General features: G+C 46.7%; 1 protein-coding gene across 1 annotated transcript in view; it reads left to right on the top strand.

The window, feature by feature from the left end:
- LOC128057740 (guanylate cyclase soluble subunit beta-2-like) overlaps positions 1-24,581 on the top strand; it is a 46,882-nt gene that overhangs the window by 15,279 nt on the left and 7,022 nt on the right. The window contains 13 exon segments of the mRNA XM_052650234.1: positions 457-556; positions 1,601-1,797; positions 2,820-2,931; positions 4,603-4,706; positions 6,168-6,384; positions 11,522-11,568; positions 11,570-11,768; positions 11,771-11,842; positions 13,466-13,614; positions 14,371-14,517; positions 18,354-18,508; positions 21,473-21,624; positions 23,652-23,700. Of these exon segments, the coding sequence (XP_052506194.1) occupies positions 457-556; positions 1,601-1,797; positions 2,820-2,931; positions 4,603-4,706; positions 6,168-6,384; positions 11,522-11,568; positions 11,570-11,768; positions 11,771-11,842; positions 13,466-13,614; positions 14,371-14,517; positions 18,354-18,508; positions 21,473-21,624; positions 23,652-23,700 (1,700 nt within the window).

Below are 24,581 nucleotides of genomic sequence, written 5' to 3'. Positions count from 1 at the left end.
CTTTTGTCCAGAATTTGCCCCAACCGCTTGCATGCACATGGTTATTTTTAGCCCCATACAGTTTCTTTGTATTTTGTTGCTTGAGAAGAGGTGTGTATAGGCGCAAGCATTGCAGAGACTGCAGCAAAGGGTCCCAGCCTGTCTCATTCCCCTGGAAAGACTCTATACCCTTGTTCTTAAGGGCTATGGGGCTGGAGGTCTTTTCTTACGAAACTTCTTCCTGCTAGACAAGGGTCAAAGACCCCAGCCTATCCTAGAGGTGTAGAAAGTTCCTCCCTGACTGTTCTAAGGACCTGTAGGGACCTAGGCCACTCTCCAGTGGATATGATTGGAAGGGGGTTGGGGATACAGTTCTATGTGACGTGATAAGTAAGTACTGTTGCTTCACAAAGTCTCAAGAGCATAGTTTAGATAACCTGTATCCACTGGGAAAAATGTACTGTGTCTTTTAAAAAGGAGATGAACGCACCATCCTTTCGTGTGGAGAGAGGGGCAGAGGGGAAGATGCTTCTCCATTACTACTCTGATAGAAGCGGTCTGTGCCACATTGTACCAGGTAGGGGGATGGCTTAACCAGACCCAGAGCTATGAGGTCTATGGAGTAAGGATGTCTTTCCCCATAGATTCCCCAGAATGAGTAAGAGTCGGCTGTGGTTAGGAAGTTCAAGTCCCATCTCTTTCGTAGCCTGACTTTTTGCTATCGTGACCATAACTCCCAAAGTTGAGCCTTGAAATAAGTTTCCAAGTACCAAACGGAGGAATGATTTTCATTTCAGCATTTCCATCATGTGAGTTGTCACGTAATTGTGATAACTCTGCATATTATTTTATATCCTTTTGTTGCATTCAGTATTATAGAAAAAGCACCCTTTCAGAGTTTCACAGTCTTTATTGTTTTTCAAGATTTTCTTTATTTTTTTTTTTGCTGTGGATCATTTTTAAAGTCTGTATTGAATTTGTTATTATGTTTTGGTTTTTTGGCCAAGAGGCATCTTAGCTCCCAGACTAGTGATCAAGCCCACACCCCCTGCATTGGAAGGGGAAGTCTTAACCACTGGGACCTCCAGGGAAGCTCCTCACAGAGTCTTTAAAGCCGCGTCTTCAATGGCTGACTCATATTCTATATCGTAATTAACTAGTCACCTATTGTTGAATTTTCAGTGGATTCTACTCTTTTGCTGTTGCAAACAGTGCTGAAGTGAACATCTTCATGCATGCTTTTCTGATGTTTTATGTTAAAACCCTGGGATAGATTTTTAGAGGAACACTTAAAAAAAAGTGATCGTTAATACTTTTAGAGTTGACTTTTTCTTACATTTTCTCTAGAGTTTGTTTAATGAGTTGCATGCGTTCCTGGAAAAAACAAACCAATGAATAGATGCCAAACTAGAAATTAGAGTGGTGGGAATATATTTAGTGCCTAGTTATAGAAATCGCCACCTTTAAGTTATTATTTTTAGTTTATTAATCTGTCACGTGCTGCCTGCTCTGACACAGGGCCTAGGCTTGGTGGACTCGGAAATATTTGTCAAACGTTGTATAACTTGATTTGCTTTAAGATTTTGCCTTCTGCCATCCCTCACCTGCCCTTCTGCTGCAGGGATCATTGAAGCTGTGGCCAAGGACTTCTTAGACACTGACGTGACTGTGGACATCCTTGACGTGAATCAGGAGGAGGAGAGGACGGGGAAGAAGGAACACGTAGTGTTTCTGGTTGTGCAAAAGTCACACGGACAGATGAGAAGGGCAAAGCCAAAGGGATCACAAGACAGTCAGGACAGCCAGAGAGGTCGAGAGGTACCGGGTGTGGTGTGTTTTCAGAAAGCACAGTTTCTCTGGGGAGCGACCAGTCTCAGAACAATTGATGCAAAGAACAGAATCAACTGGACCTTCTAAAAGTGGAGTTAGGGCGGGGTGTTTCAGTCTCAGCCCTGCTGACATTCTGGACCAGATAATTCTTCGTTATGATGGGTGGTCCTGTGGGAGTTTAGCAGCATCCTTGGACTACTCACTGGATGATAGTGGCACCCAGCTCTCCCCCCACCACCCGGGTTGCGGCAAGCAAAAACGTCTCTGGGCACTGCCAAGTGTCCTCAGAGCAGGAGTGGGAAACAAAGTTACTGTTGGTTGAGAGCCACTGGGCTAAGCTCATTTGAATAAAAATTGGGAGGCTCTTTGGGAATGGACCTTAGCCTGGCACATTTTTGCCTGTTAAAAAACTATCAAGGCCTTGAAATTTGGAGCTTGTGGCTTGTTTTGCAATTCCCATGATGCAAATTGACCTTTTAAGTCCCGAGTGCCCATTTCTGCAGCTGGGGCCAGGCTGGGGGCTGGAGGGAACTCAGAAGCCTGCGAACCGCTGCCTTGCTTGCAGCCTGTGGAGTGACTGTCATCCATTTAGGGACCATATCTATCAGGTGCATGACTCTCTGTGTCCACAGAGCTCACAGGACTATCCAGAGAAGCCTGTGATTCCTGGAGCACACAATGTTTGCATCTCAGAGTGTTCAAAGCTTGCTTTGCTCACTGCAGAATCTTCACCCACAGGAAGAGAAGTCACCAGGTGATTTTCCTGTCACCAACACCACCCCCCTTGAGATTTTATAATCTGCTGTCTTATATAATGCTGCCTTTGGTGGAGAAACAGCATGAGGATTCATTGGATAATAGTCTTGGGGCTTATGAAATCTTGCTAAAGTTGACCTTGCATGGCCCCATTGTTCCTCTGGCCCCATCCTAGCCAAAGGGGCTTGTGCACCTCCTGTCACATGACCAGTCACATGACCAGCGGTGTATGCTTCTCTCCCTGCTATCTGCAGACCCCGGAGGCAGCTTTCCTTAGGATGAAAGAGAAATATTTGAGTGTCTCTATTTATGCCGTGAAGGAGTCCCGCTGGGAAGTTGTGAGGAACATAGTCATGTTCGGAAAAGGTGAGTGGGCTCTCTTGACTTCAACTCTGAGACCAGGGTAATTGTTTCCTGCACACAAATGGGCCAAGTCCTCTATCATCAGGATGCCACTGATTTCTTTTTCAACCCTGGATTCATCTGGTTTATTAATTGAAATAATTTCAGAGGAACTAATCTAAAAGAGAAAGGATATATGTATGCGTATAATGGATTCACTATGGTATACAGCAGGGTGGCTCAGATGGGAAAGAATCTGCCCGCAATGCAGGAGACCTGTTTAATCCCTGGGTCTGGAAGATCCCCTAGAGAAGGAAATGGCAACCCACTCCAGTATTCTTGCCTGGAGAATTCCTTGGACAGAGGAGCCTGGTGGGCTACAGTCCATGGGGTCACAAAGAGTGGGACACGACTGAGCAACTTTCACCCTACCTTGTGATAGCAGAAACTAACACAACATTTTAAACCAACTATACTGGAAAAAAAAAAAAAACCACAAAAACATTTCCTGAGAAGCAATGGGAAAGATACGGAAGGTTAACCCCTTTGGGATAGGGTACAAGCTGGTGGAAGACCCACTTGGCGTGAATCCTGAGGATGGTCACTGATTTCTGCAGAGCTTGGATTTGGTGGGCGTGGTTTATAGCTTCAAAACACTAGCTCTAACTTGCCTTCCTTTGCCCCTTTCACTTGTGCTGGGGGTGACACGGAGGCACAGTCTCCCTTGCAGTCGGGGGAAGCTGCTGGAGGGGAGACAGGACTGAGCTCCCGTTGGTGACTGTGTTGAAGAGGAGGCAGATCAATGCTGACGTATTATCAATAACAGGAGCTTGTGGCAGCTTCTCAGGCCTTCGGGACTGCAAGGCATTTCTGGCCCGGAAGTCTGTAGATAAAAACCATGGTGTCCAGGAGTGTGAAGGACGCTCTGTCGGGAGCCAGGATCACAGAGTTCTGGCCGTGTCCCTGGGGAGCCTAAGGGCTCCGTCTTCCCCCTGTGAAGGGAAGGTATCAGGCTCTCAAAGGCATGCCCCTGCTGATGTCCGGTCTCATGATCAGCACATAAGACCTGAGTCAGAACAGGGGGCTGGAGACCCCTGGTCATAAACCATGGGTCATGACGACATGCGTCTGGGAGAAGATCAACTGCGCTCAAAGGACTGCATTTTGAGGCCTTCAAGCCTCTGCAAGCGAGTCAAACATGCAATTGACATCCTTTGTCTAGGAGATTTTCATATCAAAAAGGCTCCGTTTCGAATCTCCACGCCCTGCCAAATAGGGCTGTTGGATGAAATTTTCATGTGCCACCCAAAACTGTCAGTCTGCAGAGCTCCATGGCAAATGTCCCTGACGCCGGCCGGGCGCACGCACTGCACTCGGCGAGCTCATTGTCTGGCTGTCAGCGTTTCAATGCCGGCCCTGTTTTCATGGCGAGACACAATCAATTGGCCCAGGAACTCTTGAGCGGCGGGCAGAAACTTGGCAGGGGGCAGGGGGGGCGCTTCTCAACCTGGTAGCAAGTTTTCTGTTTGTTTTAATTTGGAAGCAGAATTGCCGTGGCCATCTGGAGATGCTGAGGGAGCTTGAGATGCCAAGGGGCAGGACTGCGCTTTGCCGGGAAAACGTTTGAGGTAGTCTCTGGGGTTGGTGGCCCAAGTGTTGTCTGTGAATGAATGTTGATTCTTTTTCTCCATCCAGGGCATCTCAGGGACACCTTTGAGCCGATTTATCCCGAGCGGCTCTGGATAGAGGCGACGACCTTCTGCACTGCTTTTGCCTTTCACATGATATTTGATGAATCAGTAAGGGGGGCTTGTCTCTTTTGAACGGGGGATAGGCTGGGGAGGGGAGTAAGTCTCATAGTCTTTGACAGCTGGTGGGGACTTTCAAGTCTCTGAGGAGTACCCAGGGTTTGGGAGGCTAGGATTTAGCCTGGTAGGACTGCTACCTTCCTTCTCATTGTGGCATCTTCCAGAATGCAGCATCTTCCTGATGGATGTGGAAGAGAGCAGTTCCAGGGGGTTTGAACCAGTAGATGCATGAGCAAATTTGCCGTTAGAGAAAAGAGAAGGGACACTGAAGTCACTCCAGCAAGAGACAAAAGCCCACAGCAGCAGTGGCAGGGTGGGACTCTAAATGCGACCAATCCCCATCTTTACAGCCACCATGGATGGCTCAGTTCCACCAGGCTTGTCTTTCTGCATCCTGAAGAAGGAGGGAGAGGCCTGTACCCACTGTTCTGTGGGAGGGGTGGTGGACAGTGATCATTTAAATGTGGTCAGTTTCCTTGGATAAAAGTGATTGATAAAATTGAATTATAAACTCATTTAAGGGCAAAATAAATTTGGTCCCCAAACTGCCAGTTAAAAATGCCTTCAGCCATTCTGACTTGCTCTGATATTTATGTGAATGCATATATATGTCACATGATCCCTTACCAGTAGATGCTGGATACAGATTCTGTGATGTTTGAGGAAACATCACATGAGGGTCATCTCTGGCTGCAAAGAATTTATGATCTGAGAAAATCAAACACCCCTGGGTGAAATAACTATACATTATAAAGCTATGTACTGTGACTTTCCCCCAGTGCCATTAGGATATTAGTATTAATTATAATTACTGCTACTATTAATATTTAAAATTCTGATCTACTTAAACACTCCCTTTCTTTTTAGGTTTTGGGCATAGAAATAGACAATTTAACGACCCTTATTCCATATGGTTAGGTTGATTTCTATAGCCTGACAGAGTGAAGTTAATTTGAGTGTTCCTGGATAACTCTGGTTGGACTTTTTATGTAAAGGACACTTATTTTGTTTTTTCCTTCTGTGTGTTCCCTGGAGATGGCAGTGAAAGGTGACCCCACCTCCATCATGAATTCCTTTCTTCATCCAGATCTGGGTGTCAGGTCCAAGCTACAGAATTTTCTCATTCCTTTATTAGTTAATTCCAAAGAGAGACAAAGTCAGAAGACAGGACTGAAGCTCAGAAAGAACTGTTATCCCCATGGACAGCTTTAACCTCTTTCCTGTGAGTCAAGAAGTGAATGTGCTCTCAGGCCCTCCCATGCTGATCTTTTCTCTTTCAGAGGTCAGCTGCAGGTTTGCCTTTTAAATGCTTCATCACTACCGTGGTATTTATTTCATTCCCTTCACCCGTAGCGAGTCACAAAGCATGGTGGGCTGTGTTATTTCTAGGGGAACGTTTACTGTTCAGGTTGCTGTCTCTTCCGCGGTCTTACGTGTGTCCCCTGTGGATAGCTGCAGGTTAAACAAGCTGGAGTGAGCATTCAGAAGTACGTCCCAGGTCTCCAGACCCAGATGATTCGATTAGATGAGTACTTCTCCATTGTCCATCCCCAAGTCACCTTCAACATTTTCAGCATCTGCAAATTTATCAACAGTCAATTTGTCCTGAAGGCGCGCAGGGAGATGCTGCCTGCAGCCTGGAGAAGTCAGCCTGCGCTCAAACTCCGAGGTAGTTACTTGCTCCTTCCTGGTTGCTCTCTGCCCTGGGAGACCAGACAGAAAGGGAAGAAGCAGTTTTCTAATTTCCTCAAAAAAGTTGGCTAAAAAGTGGGGGACTACATTGACAGCGGCGTATGTTTTTTCCATTTGGCTTCATCTGGTAGCAATATATTTTATTTCTTTAAACCATGTCTAGTTTAGGCATAAAGGAACTCTGATTATATTTACATGTAATTATAAAGTTCTGGTTTCTGTTACCAGAATTTTCAGAATACAGGTGGTACTATTTGTACTCAAGTAATGGTCTGTCCTTTATACAGTAACGTGATCATCTGCCTTACTGTTAATAGGGCACACATTTTTGTTTTGGCTTTGTTTCAATTATAGTAAAATTTACAGAATATGAAGTCTATCATTTTAACCCTTTTTCAGTGTACAGTTCAGTAGGGGTAAGTGCATTCACAAAGTTGTGCCAACACCACCATCCATCTCCAGAAGTTAATCATCTTGCAAAACTGAAACTCTATGCTCATGAAACACCAACTCCTTGTTTTCCCCAACCCCGCATCCTGACAACCACCACTCTGCTTTCTGTCTCTATGAATCTGATTAATTTAGGTTCCTCATATAAGTGGAACCATATAGTATTTGTCCTAGTGACTGTCGATTTTCACTTAGCGTAATGTCCTCAAGGTTCATCCGTGTTGTCACATGTCAGAATTCCCTTCCTTTTTAAGGCTGAATTATTATTATTCCCACATGTATAGACTATACTTTACTTATTCACTCATCTGTCAGTGGATTGTTGCGCTGCTTTCACTTTTTGAATAATGAATAATGCTCCTGGGAACATGGGTGTACAGACGTTTCATCGAGTCCCTACTTTCACTTCCTTTCAGTTTATATCCGCAAGTGGAATTGCTGGATCACATGGCAATCCTATTTTTAATTTATTGAGAAACTGCCATACTGTTTTCCATAGCAGCTGCACCATTTCATATTTCCATCAGTAGTTCACAAGGGTTCCAATCTGTCTGCTTTCTCATAGATATGTGTTCTTTTCTGTTACTGTTTGTTTCTGGTTTTGGTGGGTTTTTTTTTTTGTTTTTTTTTTAATAATAGTATCCTAATGGGTATGAGTCCCTTGGACTGCAAGGAGATCCAACCAGTCCATTCTGAAGGAAATCAGCCCTGGGATTTCTTTGGAAGGAATGATGCTAAAGCTGAAACTCCAGTACTTTGGCCACCTCATGCGAAGAGTTGACTCATTGGAAAAGACTCTAATGCTGGGAGAGATTGGAGGCAGGAGGAGAAGGGGACGACAGAGGATGAGGTGGCTGGATGGCATCACTGACTCGATGGATGTGAGTGAGTCTGAGTGAACTCCGGGAGTTGGTGATGGACAGGGAGGCCTGGCGTGCTGCGATTCATGGGGTTGCGAAGAGTCGGACACGACTGAGCGACTGAACTGAACTGAATGGGTATGAAGTGGTATCTCACCGTGGTTTTAGTTTGCATTTCCCTAACAATTAGTGATGTTCAGTGCCATTTGTATATCTTCTTTGGAGAAATGTCTATTCAAATTATTTGCCCATTTCTCAATCAGGTTGTTTGGATTTTATTGTTGTGTTGTAAGAGTTCTTCATGTATTCCAGATATTAACCCCTTATCATTTGCAAATATTTTCTCCCACCCTGTGGGTTTTCTTTTCACTCTGTCGATTGTATTGTTGGCACACAAGGTGTTAATTTTGATATTCTCCAATTTACCTATTTTTCCTTTTGTTGCCTGTGGTTTTGCTGTCACATCAGAGAAATCATTGCCAAATCCAACGTCATGAAGCTTTTCTTATGATTTCTTCTAAGGGTTTTATTGGTTTAGCTCTTACATTTCGTCTTTGACCCATTTTGAATTAATTTTTTAACATGCTACAAGGCGCACATTGAGCTTTCTGTTGGACTAGTAGGTATTGTAGGCAAAAACACAGGCAGAGTGGTGGGGACATCTGAGACGAAAATGACATGTTCTGGGAACACTGATTGAACTTAAGAGTGGAATGATGGGAGAAGAGCTGGTGAGATGAGGACTTGAGCTTTATCCTGTAGTTGGAGACATTTTTTACGTGTCTACTGTGATCAGATTTGAGATTTAGAATGGTCATTCTGGAGCCACGTGAAGGATGGACCAGGGGTGTTGAGAAGATGGAGCCTGGAGGCCAGGGGATGCCGCCCCTGGAGAGCAGGAGGGAAGCTCAGAGTGCTGAGTGCAGCCAAGCAGGGACCCTGGGGTGCTGACGGGGGAACAGACTCATGAGGGAGTTAAGGCAGAAACTGGTGTAGAGGTTAAAAAAGAGAATATTTGGGTAATTATTAGCTTTCTTGCTTAGGTAACTGGTCATAAAGGTGCGATTAAGGAAAGACGGTATTGAGAACTTGAGTACAACTTTGTCAGTATCCTCTTCCATACCTACAGCAGTGTGCCCGAGTTATGGTAGGAACTAAAAATGTCTGTGATAAAAGAGTTAAGAAAAGAGATTTGTAGATGGGACTAAAGGTGAGCCCAGTTGGAAACATCCATGTATAAACACCTAAAAGACAATAATAAATCATTTTAACAAGGACTATAAACTGTCACAATTTAGAGGGCAATTTGGCAATATGTATCAAAAATCTTAAAAGGAGCATATTTTTTGCCTAAGAGTATATCCTTTAACAAAATAGCCACAATTATGCACAATGATGTACTTCAAGGTTCAGTTCAGTTCAGTCGCTCAGTCGTGTCCGACTCTTTGCGGTCCCATGAACCACAGCATGCCAGGCCTCCCTGTCCATCACCATCTACCGGAGTTCACTCAAACTCATGTCCATCGAGTCGGTGATGCCATCCAGCCATCTCATCCTCTGTCGTCCCCTTTTCCTCCTGCCCCCAATCCCTCCCAGCATGAGTCTTTTCCAATGAGTCAACTCTTCGCACGAGGGGGCCAAAGTACTGGAGTTTCAGCTTCAGCATCATTCCTTCCAAAGTAATCCCAAGGCTGATCTCCTTCAGAATGGACTGGTTGGATCTCTTTGCAGTCCAAGGGACTCTCAAGAGTCTTCTCCAACACTGCAGTTCAAAAGCATCAATTCTTCGGCACTCAGGTTTCTTCACAGTCCAACTCTCACATCCATACATGACTACTGGAAAAACCATAGCCTTGACTAAACGGACCTTTGTTGGCAAAGTAATGTCTCTGCTTTTCAATATGCTATCTAGGTTGGTCATAACTTTTCTTCCAAGGAGTAAGCGTCTTTTAATTTCATGACTGCAGTCACCATCTACAGTGATTTTGGAGCCCAAAAAGATAAAGTCTGACACTGTTTCTACTGTTTCCCCATCTATTTCCCATGAAGTGATGGGACTGGATGCCATGATCTTAGTTTTCTGAATGTTGAGCTTTAAGCCAACTTTTTCACTCTCCACTTTCACTTTCATCAAGAGGCTTTTTAGTTCCTCTTCACTTTCTGCCATAAGGGTGGTGTCATCTGCATATCTGAGGTGATTGATATTTCTCCCGGCAATCTTGATTCCAGTTTGTGCTTCTTCCAGCCCAGTGTTTCTCATGATGTACTCTGCATGTAAGTTAAATAAGCAGGGTGACAATATACAGCCTTGACGTACTCCTTTTCCTATTTGGAACCAGTTTGTTGTTCCATGTCCAGTTCTAACTGTTGCTTCCTGACCTGCATATAGGTTTCTCAAGAGACAGGTCAGGTGGTCTGGTATTCCCATCTCTTTCAGAATTTTCCACAGTTTATTGTGATCCACACAGTCAAAGGCTTTGGCATAGTCAGTAAAGCAGAAATAGATGTTTTTCTGGAACTCTCTTGCTTTTTCCATGATCCAGTGGTTGTTGGCGATTTGATCTCTGGTTCCTCTGCCTTTTCTAAAACCAGCTTGAACATCAGGGAGTTCATGGTTCATGTATTGCTGAAGCCTGGCTTGGAGAATTTTGAGCATTGCTTTACTAGTGTGTGAGATGAGTGCAATTGTGCAGTAGTTTGAGCATTCTTTGGCATTGCCTTTCTTTGGGATTGGAATGAAAACTGACCTTTTCCAGTCCTGTGGCCACTGCTGAGTTTTCCAAATTTGCTGGCATATTGAGGGCAGCACCTTCACAGCATCATCTTCCAGGATTTGAAATAGCTCAACTGGAATTCCATCACCTCCACTAGCTTTGTTTGTAGTGAGGCTTTCTAAGGCCCACTTGACTTCACATTCCAGGATGTCTGGCTCTAGGTGAGTGATCACACTCAGTATTTCAAGGTAGTTCACTGTATATGGAATGATGAAATAGATATAATATAATCAATATTAGCTTATTGCTTAAATACAGTATAACTCCTGTACCCAGCAAACAGTGACACCTATATATATTTAATGCTATGAAAGAATATCTATTATAGAATTTAAGTGAAAAATTGAGCTTACTCAAAGAAGATGGCTGATAATCCCATTTTGGGGGAGTGAAAAGATATACCTCCAAATCTTAACAGCAATTATCAGTGGTGTGATTGTGGGTGATTTTTATTATTTTCTTCCACTTTTTTGCATTTTCTGCAGTGAATGTCTACTGCTTTTATAATAAGAGAACAGACATAAATTGTTAAAAGTAATAGGTATCTTGAGTCCAGGAAGCAAGGTTTTTCCATAAATTCACTGTGGGAGTGCAGTTGGGGCATGCTGACGCCAGCATCTAAGGGTTGAGTGAAAGTCCTAAAGGAGAGATGGAAAGAGGTAGGAGAAATCTAAGTGAAAGCAGGGTCAGAAAAGTCCCCAGAAGTGAGATAGATTCCAGGAAGCAGGATTAGCTCTATGCCCTTAAATGGCAGAAGGGCCCAGTGAGGAAAAGACTTGTGTTACAGGAAAGGTAGTTTGGAGGTCATGGACGGGGGTCCCTTCAAGGTTAGAAAAGCAGCGGTGGAGAGAGCTGCTGTGGACAGAGGGGGAGTGCAGGACGTGGAGACAGGAAGAAAGGAGAGGACTTTCAGGACCTTCACGGAGAGGGGAGGAGCGCAACTGAGCCGTGTGAGCAGGGCTGGCCGTGGGGGTGGCGGTCGGGCGTCTTGTGCCCTGCCGCCGTGTCCCATCTCTCTCCCGGGCGGAAGGCCAGATGATCTGGACGGAGCCCCTGCGCCGCGTGTTGTACCTGTGGCTCCCCCAGGCTCCGCAGCCTGCAGGAGCTGGAGGAGCGCCGGATGCACCTCTCCCACATCGCCCCCCACGACCCCACCAGGGACCTCATCCTCCTCAACCAGCAGCGCCTGGCGGAGATCGAGCTGTCCAACCAGCTGGAGAGGAAGAAGGAGGAGCTGCGGGTCCTCTCCACGCACTTGGCCGCAGAAAAGAAGAAGACCAGACCTTGCTGTACGCCATGCTGCCTGAGCACGTGGCCAACCAGCTGAAGGAGGGCAGGAAGGTCGCCGCAGGTGAGGTGTGCCGGCCCCGCACAGGGCGCCTTGCTGGCTGGGGGCGCCCGCTCTGAAACCAGGCAGATCAAGGTTTGGAGTCTGTCTCCATCGCTTGTTAGCAACTGTGGTCTTGGGCTCATTACTTAAGCTCCATAGCCTAGCTTTCTTCTTTCTACCTTGAGAATAATAATAGTGACCATATAGGGTTCTTCACCACAATTGGAAATGACGTGGTAATGAAAGTGGCAGTGGCTCAGTCGTGTCTGACTCCGTAACCCCATGGATTGTAGCTGGCCAGGCTCCTCTGCCCATGGAATTCTCCAGGCAAGAATACTGGAGTGGGCAGCCCTTCCCTTCTGCAGGGGATCTTCCCAACCCAGGGATGGAAGCCGACCCAGGTCCCCAGCATCCAGGTCTCCCACATTGCAGGCAGATTCTTCACTGTCTGAGCCACTAGGGAAGCTGATACATTCACGCTAAATAAATAAAGGGATGTCCCTAAGGACCATTCTGGGAGAGCAAGCTTTTTCTAGAGGGAAGGCGGCCATGTTTATTCCGAACTCACTTTCCGCTGGTCACCAGTGAGTGTTCATTTCACCAGGCAAGCATGGGAAGCTGAATGCCAAGATGCTGTCCTGGGTGCTGGGACTCAAAGAAGCTTATAGTCTTGTGAGTTTGACTGGTACCTACAGAATACATTAATGGGGGTGACCGAAAAAAAGGAAATTTATGTGCATTAAGGAGAAGTTATCTTGCCAGGATCTCTGTTAGATAGGTTATATATGCTCTCTCATTTAATTTTATGAACATTTCCAGAAGGGAGGTGTTATTAGCTAAAAGGGTGGAACAAGTTCACTCCAGTTAATGAGTAAAAGAGCAGGAAACTGATCAGAAGTCCATTTAACTCCAAATTTCGTCCTTCTTTCCCCACCATGGAAGTTACTCTGGAAATATAGATAACACAGAAATTCATGGTTTATAAATGTCAGAAGAGAAAGAGACAGGGGTTAGGTGTGGGGGTGAAGGCTGATATATAGAGTGTAGCACCTGAGTTGGGCCGCCTTGAGTTCTGCCAAAAAAAATAAGGAAAGGCATTTCAAGAGAATGGCACAGCAAGAATCAAGGTAAGGCACTCTGATGGTAAACACGGCAGGGTGTTGTACCTGGAACACAGGGGTACATGGTGAAGGGTTGCCTGCTGAGTTCTGAGCGGGTGTCCCTCTGGTAATAATCTCCCCTCCATGGAACTTTCCCTTCCCTTTGTGTCTCCTGTGGTTCAGGCTTTGCTTTAACTCACCGACCTCTCTGTAAGCCTGTGTCCACCCAGACCATTCTGACATCCCCTGGTGCTCTGCACATCCTATTAAGTGTTTGTTTGCACTCTGCTTCCCTAGACTAGGCAGTCCTTATGGGCAAGGACTCCTGTTTGCTTCATATCATACGATTCCACCAGCACGATGACCAGCTCATAACAGACACGCAACAGATGTCTGGTGGGTGGATGGTAAATGGTGATGCGGACCTGCTTCCTTCTCCCTGCGCCACGGTCAAATTTGGTTCCTAAAGGCTACTTGAATCCAGAATTAATAGAACTATTATTCTACATCCTTGGCTCTCCCTGACATCTGGTTTATGTTGCAGGAGAATTTAAAACCTGCATGATTCTCTTCAGTGACGTGGTGACGTTTACGAACATCTGTGCTGCCTGCGAACCTATCCAGATAGTGAACATGCTGAATTCAATGTACTCCAAGTTCGACAGGTTAACCAGTGTCCATGAGGTCTACAAAGTAAGCATGTGGTGCCCTGGGCTGTGTGTGTCCCTGTGTGTCGGGGCAGGGTGCGTACCTGGTGCTGGGTCTTCATTTTTCCTCTCCCCTCACTAGTCTAGGGTTTGGTGTGGATGCCAGAGGGGATGGGAGGAAGAGCTAAAAATTTAAATTTTTTCAAAAATCCTTCTATACTGCCCAGTGGTAAGTTTGCCTTCAAGAAACATACTGTTTTCCCAGAGAATACTATGCCTTCATTTCAGCAGCCAGTCTAACCTAAATGTGTATCTAATATATAGCGTTATATGTGGCTGTAATAGACAGCTTGGTCCTCTCTGGGACTTGCCTCTGCCAAAAGCAGAAAGAACTTTTGGCTCCCTTGTGGCATCTCCTGAGTCATTTTTTTTTTCTCACCTCACCCTCCCTCATGCCCCTCACATCCATAGAAAATAACCACCAGCTTTTAATATGGTCCTTCTATCAATGTGTGTGTGTTAGTCACCCAATTATGTCTGGCTCTTTGTGACCCCAGGGACTGTAGCCCACCAGACTCCTCTGTCCATGGGATTTTTCAGGCAAGAATGCTGAAGTGGGTGGCCAGTTCCTTCTCCCAGGGCCGGGGTGGGGGAGGTGTGGTCTTCCCAACCCAGGGATCAAACCTGGTTCTCCTGCATTTGCAGGCAGGTTCTTTACCAGAGATTGACAAAAAAATACGTAGCGTTATATTTAGAGCATTAAGAAAACCCTCTGAATTCCCTCTTATTTCCCCCCTCATAGGTGGAAACAATAGGAGACGCTTATATGGTGGTGGGGGGTATACCAGTGCCTGTTGGAAGCCACGCTCAGAGGGTAGTGAACTTTGCCTTGGGGATGATGATTTCTGCAAAAGAAGTGATGAATTCTGTTACTGGGAAACCCATCCAGGTAAAGAGCAACCGAGTTCTTTGCTTAATACCAGTTACCTCACACAGTATAGTAGAATTCTATTAGTCTGCTTGGATGGCTCCTGGGTATGTGACATAATTGAAATGCATCATTTCTCCCAACTTGTCTCTTCTCTTGCATAAAGTAACAGAGATATTAGGGTGTTATTGCCTCTGCTGCTGCTAAATCGCTTCAGTTGTGTCCGACTCTGTGCGACCCCATAGATAGCAGCCCACCAGGCTCCTCTGTCCCTGGGATTCTCCAGGCAAGAATACTAGAGTGGGTTCCCATTTCCTTCTCCAGGTTATTGCCTCAGCTTTTCCCTAATTTGAGAAGAGGCTTCAGAGTTCGGGGTTATGATGGGGTTAATGCAGGCTTCCTTTGTCCCTAATCCTGGCTTAGTTGTATTTCCATCCTTAGGAAGCCAGCTCGTTTCCAATTCCTGCCTTTTTGCTCGAGCATTTTCAACAAGTGGTTCAGGTTGACTAAACAGCCAAGTTCTCTTTGCTTAGGGAAGTTGTGTATCCGACATGCCGTCTGACGGGTTTGGAACTCAGGCTGAGGTGTGAAACTGCCTCCAGCCAGCAGGCCAGACACCGTGGTGCCGTAAGATATTCACAATAGCTTTCCCTCCAGCACGTGGCCACGAGCGAGACATCTGCTCGCTTTCTCACAGGAACACAGGAAGCTGCTTTTCCAAGTATGGAAGTTTGTTCACACTATAAAAGTTGGACGCTTTTGATGATGAAAAGTAAATGCCATCTTCTGTCTGCTCGGCTGAGCCCAGCGGTCCCGAGGTGGTCTGGAACAGTCTCTGTCCTCTAAAAATCGAAGTCCCTTCGCAGCTCCTGTCAATCAGATCTGTGCAATCAACTAAACAGCCAGCTAAAAACAAAGCCGGCTATAAGATGGAGTAGGATTTTCCCTAGCGATAGCCCCTGTGTAGGAGATTCTGAAATGTGCCACGTTCACCATCCCCTTAACGATTTAGAAGCTGAGGAGTACTGCAGGCACTGGTAGTGGTGTCTGTGGCAGTCCTCAGAGCAAAAGCTGGTCACACGTCATGGCCATGATACTGGCCCACTGCAAACACACAGAGACAGCTGTTGTATAAAACCCCCAATGTCATAAATAAAAAATCAGGAAGGGAAGTAACGAGAGAGAAGAGACAAGAAGGTCAGAAATGAGCTAAGTGTTTTGGTTAAAGAATTCTAATGAAAGCCATGTGCACGTTTGTGCATGCTAAATCCTTCCGGTCATGTCCAACTCTGTGCAGCTCTATGGACTGTAGCCCCCAGGCTCCTCTGTCCATGGGATCCCCCAGGCAAGAATACTGGAGTGGGTTGCCATGCCCTCCTCCAGGGGATCTTCCTGAACCAGGGATAAGGTTCTTTACCATTAGCGCCACCTAAAAACCCCCAATGAAAGCCACTGAAGAATATGGAAAATACACTGTTGGGTAAATGGAGTGTCTGTTTGTGAAAGAGGCATGGCAACAGAGATGGTAATAGTGCTACACCAATATGATTGAAAATGAACAATGAATTCCTGGAAACTTGCATAGTGGACTTACCAAGGGGGGGAGAAAAAGAGGAAAAGATGTTATCAATTCTAAGGATAGAAATAGGGAATAGGGACTCCCCTGGTGGTCCAGTGGCTAAGACTTCATGATCCCAATGCAGGGGGCCTGGGTTCAATCCCTGGTTAGGGAACTAGATCTCATATGCAGCAACTAAAGATCCCATATGTGCAACTGAGACCTGGCACAGCCAAATAAATAAATATTTAAAAAAAAAAAAGAATAGTGACATAGGAGTCTCATTAAATATCCACCAGAAACTGCATATCATGTGAGTTTATTTAAGGAAGTAGAGGAAAGGGCTGGAGACATCCTCTCCCTTAAGAGAATTGTGCTGCTACTTCTACAGTTTTAAAATTAATACTCATTGAGATCTTTCATTCTGTCACTTGTGAAGCCTATAATCCACATTTGCTGAGGTCACCCTTGCATGAAAGTAAGGCGCTTTAAAGGATTCAGAGAAAAGAGTTTAAAATCTTATTTTAAGGAAAAGAAAATCTGCCATGGAAAGATGAAAAGACAAGTAATGTGGGATGTAGAAAGCTGCAAGAGAATCTGTTTCCACATGCATGCTTAGTTGTGTCCAACTCTTTGTGACCTCACGGACTATGGCCCACCAGGCTCTTCTGTTCATGGGATTCTCCAGGCAAGAATACTAGAGTGGGTTGCCATGCCCTCCTCCAGGGGATCTTCCCAACCCAGGGAATGAACCCATCTCTTTGTGTTTCCTGCACTGAGGGCAGATTCTTTACTGCTGAGCCACTGGAGTAGTTAAAAAAAAAAAAATCACATAGAAAAGAAATAGAAATGAACTAAATTCTAGAAAGTGGCAAGACCTTTCAAGAGGACACCCATGATGGTTCTTCCCTAGGAGACAGCAGCAGAAATAAGCCACCAAAGGGGAGGCTAAGATGAAACCCATCTAAAGTTTAGTGACATTTTCATGGCCACCTTGGAGCTAGAATGACGGGTTAGAATCCCAAAGAGCTCGACTTTGATAAGTTCTAGCCACAGAGTCTCTAGCCATTTGCCAACATTTTCCCCACAGATCTTCACAAATGCATAGGTCCATTTGGTCAAAGGCTATGGATAGGGGAGGAGACCTGAGAGAGAGCTCCAGTTCCAGAAGTATATGGGGCCTTCCCAAATACAAGTTGCTGGCCCATGGAAGGGTATTGTTAGGGAAAGGGAACCATGACACATTGCTCCGAGGTACGTACGAAACTCATATGCTGATGCTTTAATCCCGGCTACTTCATGAAGGTGACTGAATTGGACTGCATTGGCAGACAGGGCCTTATAAGGGGTGAACAAGTCAAAATCAGGCTGTTAGGGTGAATTCTACTCCAATCTGACTGATGTCCTTAGTAAGAAGAGAAATTTGGAGACAGGAAGAGATACCAAGGATGTGTACACACAGGGAAGAGAGTGTGAGAACACAGCAAAAAGGCAGCCATCTGCAAGCCAAGCAGAGGGACCTCAGGATCAGACTTGCCGACACCTTGATCTTGGATTTCCAGACTTCAGAGCTGTGAGAAAGTAAATTTCTCTTGTCTAAACCACTCAATTGTGGCATTTTGTTGGCCCCAGCAGACTAATATATTTATTAAAATTTTAAACGTCTGCTTATTAAGGAAAAATGTATATATACAGTCACAGAATGTCCTCCAAGTATAGATCTACCTTGCGACTCAAGAGTTCCATTTCTAGATATTTTCCTAAGAAAAATGGAAAATGTATGTCCACAAAAAGATCTGTATGAGACTGTTCATAACAGCTCCAAATGGGAAATAACCTAAATGATCATGAAGGGAAGCCTGGACTAATACACTGTGATGTAATTCTTACAACAGAATAGTGTTTAGAAGTAAAAGAGTGAACTGCTGATGCACATAATGTGGGTGAGTCTCAAAAACATGGGTTTTCATCAATGAAGTCTGATACGAAACAGAATATGCTACGTGACTCCATGTACGTGAAGTTGGAGAACAGGAAAATTCCTCTTGGGGAGAGGAAATAAGAAAGGAGTGACCTCCGCAGGGAGAGAGGGAACTTAACTGGAAAGGGGAGGAGATTATTTTGCAAGGTGATGAAGACAGTCTGTGTTTGATTTCGATTGGTGGCTCAGGGGTATTTGCCAAACTGGTGGAGCTAAATACCTTAAAGTCTTTTTTATTTTATGTAAATTATACCTCAACTTAAGAGTAAAAATAAGAGTATTTGATGGTCCCTTTTCAGTCAGGTTCTCTCTGTGCAGATCACAGTGGGGATCCACATGGGACCAGTCTTGGCAGGTGTTGTGGGGGACAAGATGCCGCGGTACTGCTTGTTTGGTGACACTGTGAACACAGCCTCTCGGATGGAAAGTCATGGGCTTCCCAGCAAAGTGCATCTCAGCCCCACGACCTACAGGTACCACTTATTCCGCTCCTTGCCCCTTCTTCTTCCAGAAGGTACAGAGTACCTCACAGCTATCAGATGCAGGTAGTCTACTTCCAGCCGTTGCTTGTTTTTGTAAATAAAGGTTTACTGAAACCCAGCCAGGATCTTTATCTTATCCACGGCTGCATTCATGCTACCACAGCAGAGCTGAGTCGTTGAGCAGCTGAGCAGAGACCGTGGTCCCTAAAGCTGAAAATATTTCCTATCTGGTCTTTTATGAAGAAAAAAAGTTTGCTGACCCCTGGTGTAGTGCAGGAAGAAAGAAATATTCACAGATAATTATTTTTAAAGTGTGAGAAGTGCAGTGGTCACGATATGCATGAAACAATACTTACAGTTTGCTGAGAACTTGTTAAAGGCCACAGTCTCTAAGTTCATCAACATAAGTAAGTAAGTGTTAATTGCTCAATCGTTCCTGACTCTTTGTGACCCCATGGACTGCAGCCCATGAGGCTCCTGTGTCCATAAGATTTTCCGGGCAAGGATCCTGGAGTGGGTTGCCATTTTCTTCTCCAGGGGATCTTCCCGACCCAGGGATCGAACCTGGGCCTCCTGCACGGCAGACATCTTTACCGGCTGAACTACAAGGGAAGCCCTCGTCAACATATGTTAATCCATTTACTGTTGCGACAACCCTATGAAGATATACTATTATCATTCTCATCTACAGATGAGAAAAAAAAATCAGGCACAAAGAGGTAATTCACTCGCTTCAGGTCACAAGTTGGCTAGGAAGGAAAATGGCCTGGATGTAACCCAGGGAGTCAGGCTTTAACCATCCATTCCCATGCCTGTGGGAATTATTGTGTGTGTTGTGGGGCACGGGAGCCCAGCCCAGTAAGGAGAGTCTGTGTGGAGAAGGGAGTTTCCTGAGCGGGGTCTTGAACAAGGAATTCCAGAGCAGAGTTTAGCCCAAACTGGGATATTGGAGTGAATATCCAGCAGTACAAACACAGACGTAGAATAAGGGCTGAGAACTACAAATGATTTAGCATTGCTGGGGTGGAAGCTGTGAGGCAGAAAGTGGGGAGAGCTGTGTGTGCCTCCCTGAGGGGCAGGGCTCACACCGACGGTGAAGAGTGTGAGCCCCTAAGGAGTGTGAGCTTGGACACGACGGCAAGGTCAGGGTCCTGCTTGACACTGACCACTCAAGGCCACGTAAGGGCAGATTTGAGCATCACGAGATGGGAAAGACAAGACTTGTTAAGAGTTTGGTTTGAACCAGAACATTCGTGGGTAGGAATCTGAGGATAAAATCAATTAAATTTGGTAATTGCTAGAAACGGGGTCTGAGAAAGAGGGAGGAGCCTTGACTGTCTCCCAGGTCTCCATCGTGGGCAACTTGGGCCTGAATCTCATCATCTGAGATGCGACAAGGGAAAAGGGATTCCAGTCCAGGAGGGAGACGATGAGCTCAGGGTTGGAAGTATTGAATAAAAGGAACTGGGAAGCATCTAGAGAGAAGTGGCATTAACTCACTGGGTGAGATTTGGAATCAGGCTGTTGCTTGGGGAACCAGGCTTGAAGTAATAACACAGAGGTGGTTATCCCGCCTGCAGAGGGATGCCGCATGAGAAGGACAATGGGGAGAACTAACATTTCACTGGCAGATGGAGGAAGCAGCCATGGAAAAGGCAGGAGAGGCAGAGAATTCAGGAAGAGAAGCACCCTTCTGGCTATTTTTATGGAGGAAGAATGGAACGAAAATATCAACTATAATTGGGCTTCCCTGGTGGCTCTCTGATGGATTCCATGGCAAGGAGTGAAAAATAGTCAGAGGTGTGGGAACATTATCAGAAGTAACTGTGGTCAGTGAGGGGCAGGGGAATGAATCGACACTGGATTGTGGGTTGAAGGATGAAAGGAACGAGCATTCGTATGGCATTAGAGCATAAGATGGACAAGTAAGAAGATTTTTACTTCTATTACGCAAATGGCACTCCACTCCAGCACTCTTGCCTGGAAAATCCCAGGGATGGAGGAGCCTGATAGGCTACAGTCCATGGGGTTGCAAGGAGTCAGACACGACTGAGCGACTTCACTCACTAGGGTGGAAGAGACCTTAGCAAGCTGGTTAGGCTTAGGGGAGGAGGCAAATGGAGAGGGAGCTGAAGATAAAAGAAGAGGTGGCCCAGGGGCTGGGCCTTGGGGAGGTGGGAATGGATTTTTTGTGGGCACCCTTCAACAAGATACTTCAACCTCTGAAGTTGGGGGAAAGGGCAGGTGTGGTCAATGGGATGAGAAGGCACAGGGTCTTGGCTCTAAGGGTTGCAGTTTGTGGACAGATCAGGTGAGGGAGTGGGCTTCGCTGGTGGCTCAGTGGTAAAGAATCTGCCTGCTATTCAGGAGACCAGGTTTGATCCCTGGGTTGGGAAGATCCCCTGGAGGAGGGCACGGCAACTCACTCCTGTATTCTTGCCTGGAGAATCCCCATGGACAGAGGAGCCTGGTGGGCTACAGTCCATAGAGTCCCAAAGAGTCTGACACGATTGAGCAGCTAAACAAGTCACGCAGTAGGATGCACGGTCAGCAGCATGTGGGCGAGGAGCTCAGGTGCCTAATGAGGGAATGTGAGGAGCCTGGTGAAGGTCTGAAATCTCCACGAAACCGGGTCTGAAATCTTCACGAAACCAGGCAGAGCCAAGGACAAGGGAAGACTGATGAGTGCTAAGCCCTGGCTGGGGCAGCTCACTGTGAACTGGACATGATGTTAGTCTGCACTGGTCTGTGGTGTGTCTTCGGCATCTCTCCACAGCCAGTAAATACATAAACACGTGTAGTTTCCTAGTCATTCTGCAGCCCTGTCCCTTTGCACAGGCCCCTCCCCGTTCACTTGGGTCTCAGACTTCTCCTCGCACATCATCCTGCCCACTGCAGCCCACTCTTGAGTCACAGCTCTGTGACCTGGGGCATCTTTTTCTCTTCTCTGTGCAGAGCCTTGGAGAGTCAAGGGTGTGAAATAACCGAGCGGGGTGAAATCAAAGTGAAAGGGAAAGGGAAGATGACCACCTACTTTCTGATACGAAACCTGAAGGCCTCAGAGGATGAGATCATGGGGAAACCTCAGGCTCGGCTTGATTCCGAGGGTAAGCAAGAAAGAGAAGCTTCATCAATACTCCTATTGGGTGTTTTTTCCACCAACAACTTCAGCTCTGTTTAGTGGGCTTCCCTGGTGGCTCAGTGGTAAAGAACTCACTTGCCGATGCAGGAGATGCAGGTTCGATCCCTGGGTCAGAAAGATCCCTTGAAGAAGGAAATGGCAGCCCACTCCAGTGTTCTTGCCTGGTGAATCCCATGGACAGAGGAGCCTGGCAGGCTACAGTCTATGGGGTCACAAAGAGTCACACGACTTAGCAACTGAACAACAGCAACAAGCGTATTTGAGGGCCAGCCTGGGTACCATCCCCCCCACCCCCAGGCTATGACCTTCTACTCAGTCACAGCCCCTGACGAGTCATGGGACCATTGTGCCTGAATCCTCTCTTGCTGACGCACACAGCCTCAAGAGTCCCACATGCGTTCATTTTTAAGGCTCTGCCCTGTCTAAGAAAGGGGCTTTCCCCATCAGCCTGTAGCTGGGGGAGGATTTCAGAGCCTCCCTCTGCTCCTCAGCCTCCAGGGAGGCTCCAGACAGACTTCCTCTTCACACACTGGAAGGTTCCACCTTCCCCATTGTCTGCTGGCTTCCAAAACTGGGAAGAAAGATAAAATCTGTGACTCACTTGGTTCCAGAAATGGCAAGAGGATGAGTTTAGGTTAAAACTAATCCAGTAGGCAAAGCTTCCTGAACGTTTGAAGCAAACTCATGAAGGAAATGCATTCATTCTGATTGGAACTAATCTTTAGTTGCTCCTGGGGCCTACAGAGAAAAATCTCTAAATCCACAGGTTCCCCATTTATGTAGCTCATTTATGCGGGAGGTCACTTGAGGATGAATGAATTACGGTTCCTATTTTTAAAAGTGGGGTTATACCAATGGAGAGGGGAATTTGAGAGCTGTTTCAATGGCTTTGGTGGCGCTGTCATTCAAATATCAGCTCACCTTAGTGTGCCTGGGAGCTGTGATTGATTTTGGCCGCATTTTATTGCTGGAGACACTTGAGGTAGAAAGATCTAAATGAAAAAGTAAAAAGAGTTTTGGTTAATAAAGACCAGGAGGTACCCTAATTAGAGTTTCTGAATTTCTAGGCTCTGGGTGCCTCACCCACCCACATCATCTGTCCTTCTCACCAGCACGTCCTCCCCAAAGGATGGAGGGCTGTACGGGATAAATTGACTAGATGTACCTGGCTCAAACCACGGACCACTTCTTCCTATTTCTCCCTGTAGGGGCGCTTGAGCTGGAAATTAGAGAAACAGGATTCTCTTCCTGGTCTGGGCCAGTAGAATCCAACCCACTTTCAGTTCTGAGCTGGAAACAAAACAGGAATGAGTAAAGGGTCTCTTGGTTGCAGATTTCACGATGGACCCAGAAAAAGAGGAGGAAGAGAGGATGTGAAAAAGGGAAGGGGACAGCCCCTCCCAGACCCCAAACAGTGTGTGTGTGTAAAACGGGAAAAGGCACTCTTTGGGCATAGGTAGTCCCCAGACATGGCTTATAATGGAGGAAAGTCACCCTTCTTCTAGGTGAATGGCAGCCCCAGCCAAACCCCTGGTTAGGAATCTCTGTGCAGAGAAACACAACCCTGTTTGGAACCCAGAAGCGGGGGGATCGCCGCCTCTTTTCATGTTCATGCTTCTCTGTATCTCCCTCTCCTTTCCCCTCATCAGCCTAGGATTTCTGATGCTGAGCCTTGGTTGTCAGGCTCTGGGGAGTCTGCCCCTCCTATCCCCACCGGAAACAGGAAGACTGGGATCCCTCAGGAAAGACCCCATGCTGACACTGCTCGGGGTCTGGGGGGACTCGAGAATGTTACCCCTGAACCTCCAGGGGCTGTGGGAGTTTCCCCCTCATGGCCAGATAGGGTTGGACTGGAGGCGTCTCCAGTGTGCAGCGAGGGAGGGGTCTGGGCACCCTCCGTGTCCTGTGTGTGGTTAGGGGTCCCCAGGGGCTCAAAGAAAGGTCCCACCTTGACCCGTACTCACAGCCTTTCCCCTCACGCCTGTTTCGCAGAAGCAAGTGATCAGGGAAGTCGGGATGGCAAGACTCTGGCTGCCATGAGGTATGCGGACAGCTGGAAGCTGCATGAGAGTGACACGGCCTGTGGGGAGTACCCCAGATGGCTGCAGAGCCCTCCAGACTGCACTGGGCCAGAGGCCCGGCTCCCGGGGGAGGGGAAAGGGCCAGAGAGGGGCCCCTGGGCGGGATGCTTCTGATGGTTGTTCTCTGTGTTTTGAGCAAGTTTTTCTCTATGCTCCCCACCCTACCCGCCTCCCCATCCCAAGTGTCCCAAGTAGGGGCCCCCTCATTCTGAAAGGGCCCTTGCTGCCCTCCTCCAAAGAACCTCTAATACTCAGAAAAGCTTATTAGTACCCATGAACCCACAAAATGAGGTTTCTCCAGACATAGTGCCCTCCATACAAGTCACGTTATACGTCAGTCACATGGCTAACCCCCTAAGAGGTGGGAAGCTTGAATTTCAGAATGGTTATATGATTTATCGAAGGTCCCACAACCAGCGAGTGGGTGAAGCTGGACTCGCCCCTCAGGCTGTCTGTCTGGGGCAGACCATGGGCGCCCTCCTGCGGGAACGCGTGCAGTCAAGGCCCCCAGGTGTAGGCAGCTGCGCGTGGACTTCTTGGCTTCAGGACAGCCATGCTTCTGTCAGATCCTCTGGGTCCCATGTGAGTGGATTTCTGATTGTTGGGTGTGAATAGCAGAAGTGTGGACAAGGAACAGCCCCCACGCTGCGGGTGAATAGGAAACGGTGCTGTGTGAGCCAGAGGCTCCGAGAAATGGAGACCTAGCCCCGGGCTCCTCTGTGGGCGTCGTCACGGTAAGCGCTCCTATCAGGAGCCGCCCATCTGTCAGGATTCCCTCTGAAGGTCAGGCTGTTGGGCCTCGCTCCCTCAGGGACCCCTCTGTTCCCCAATCTCAGGACCC

The sequence above is a fragment of the Budorcas taxicolor genome, chromosome 12, assembly GCF_023091745.1.
Source record: "Budorcas taxicolor isolate Tak-1 chromosome 12, Takin1.1, whole genome shotgun sequence".
In the NCBI taxonomy this organism is placed as follows: Eukaryota; Metazoa; Chordata; class Mammalia; order Artiodactyla; family Bovidae; genus Budorcas; species Budorcas taxicolor.
The sequence above is the reverse complement of the archived record's forward strand: the minus strand, read 5'-3'. Positions and strand labels throughout refer to the sequence as shown.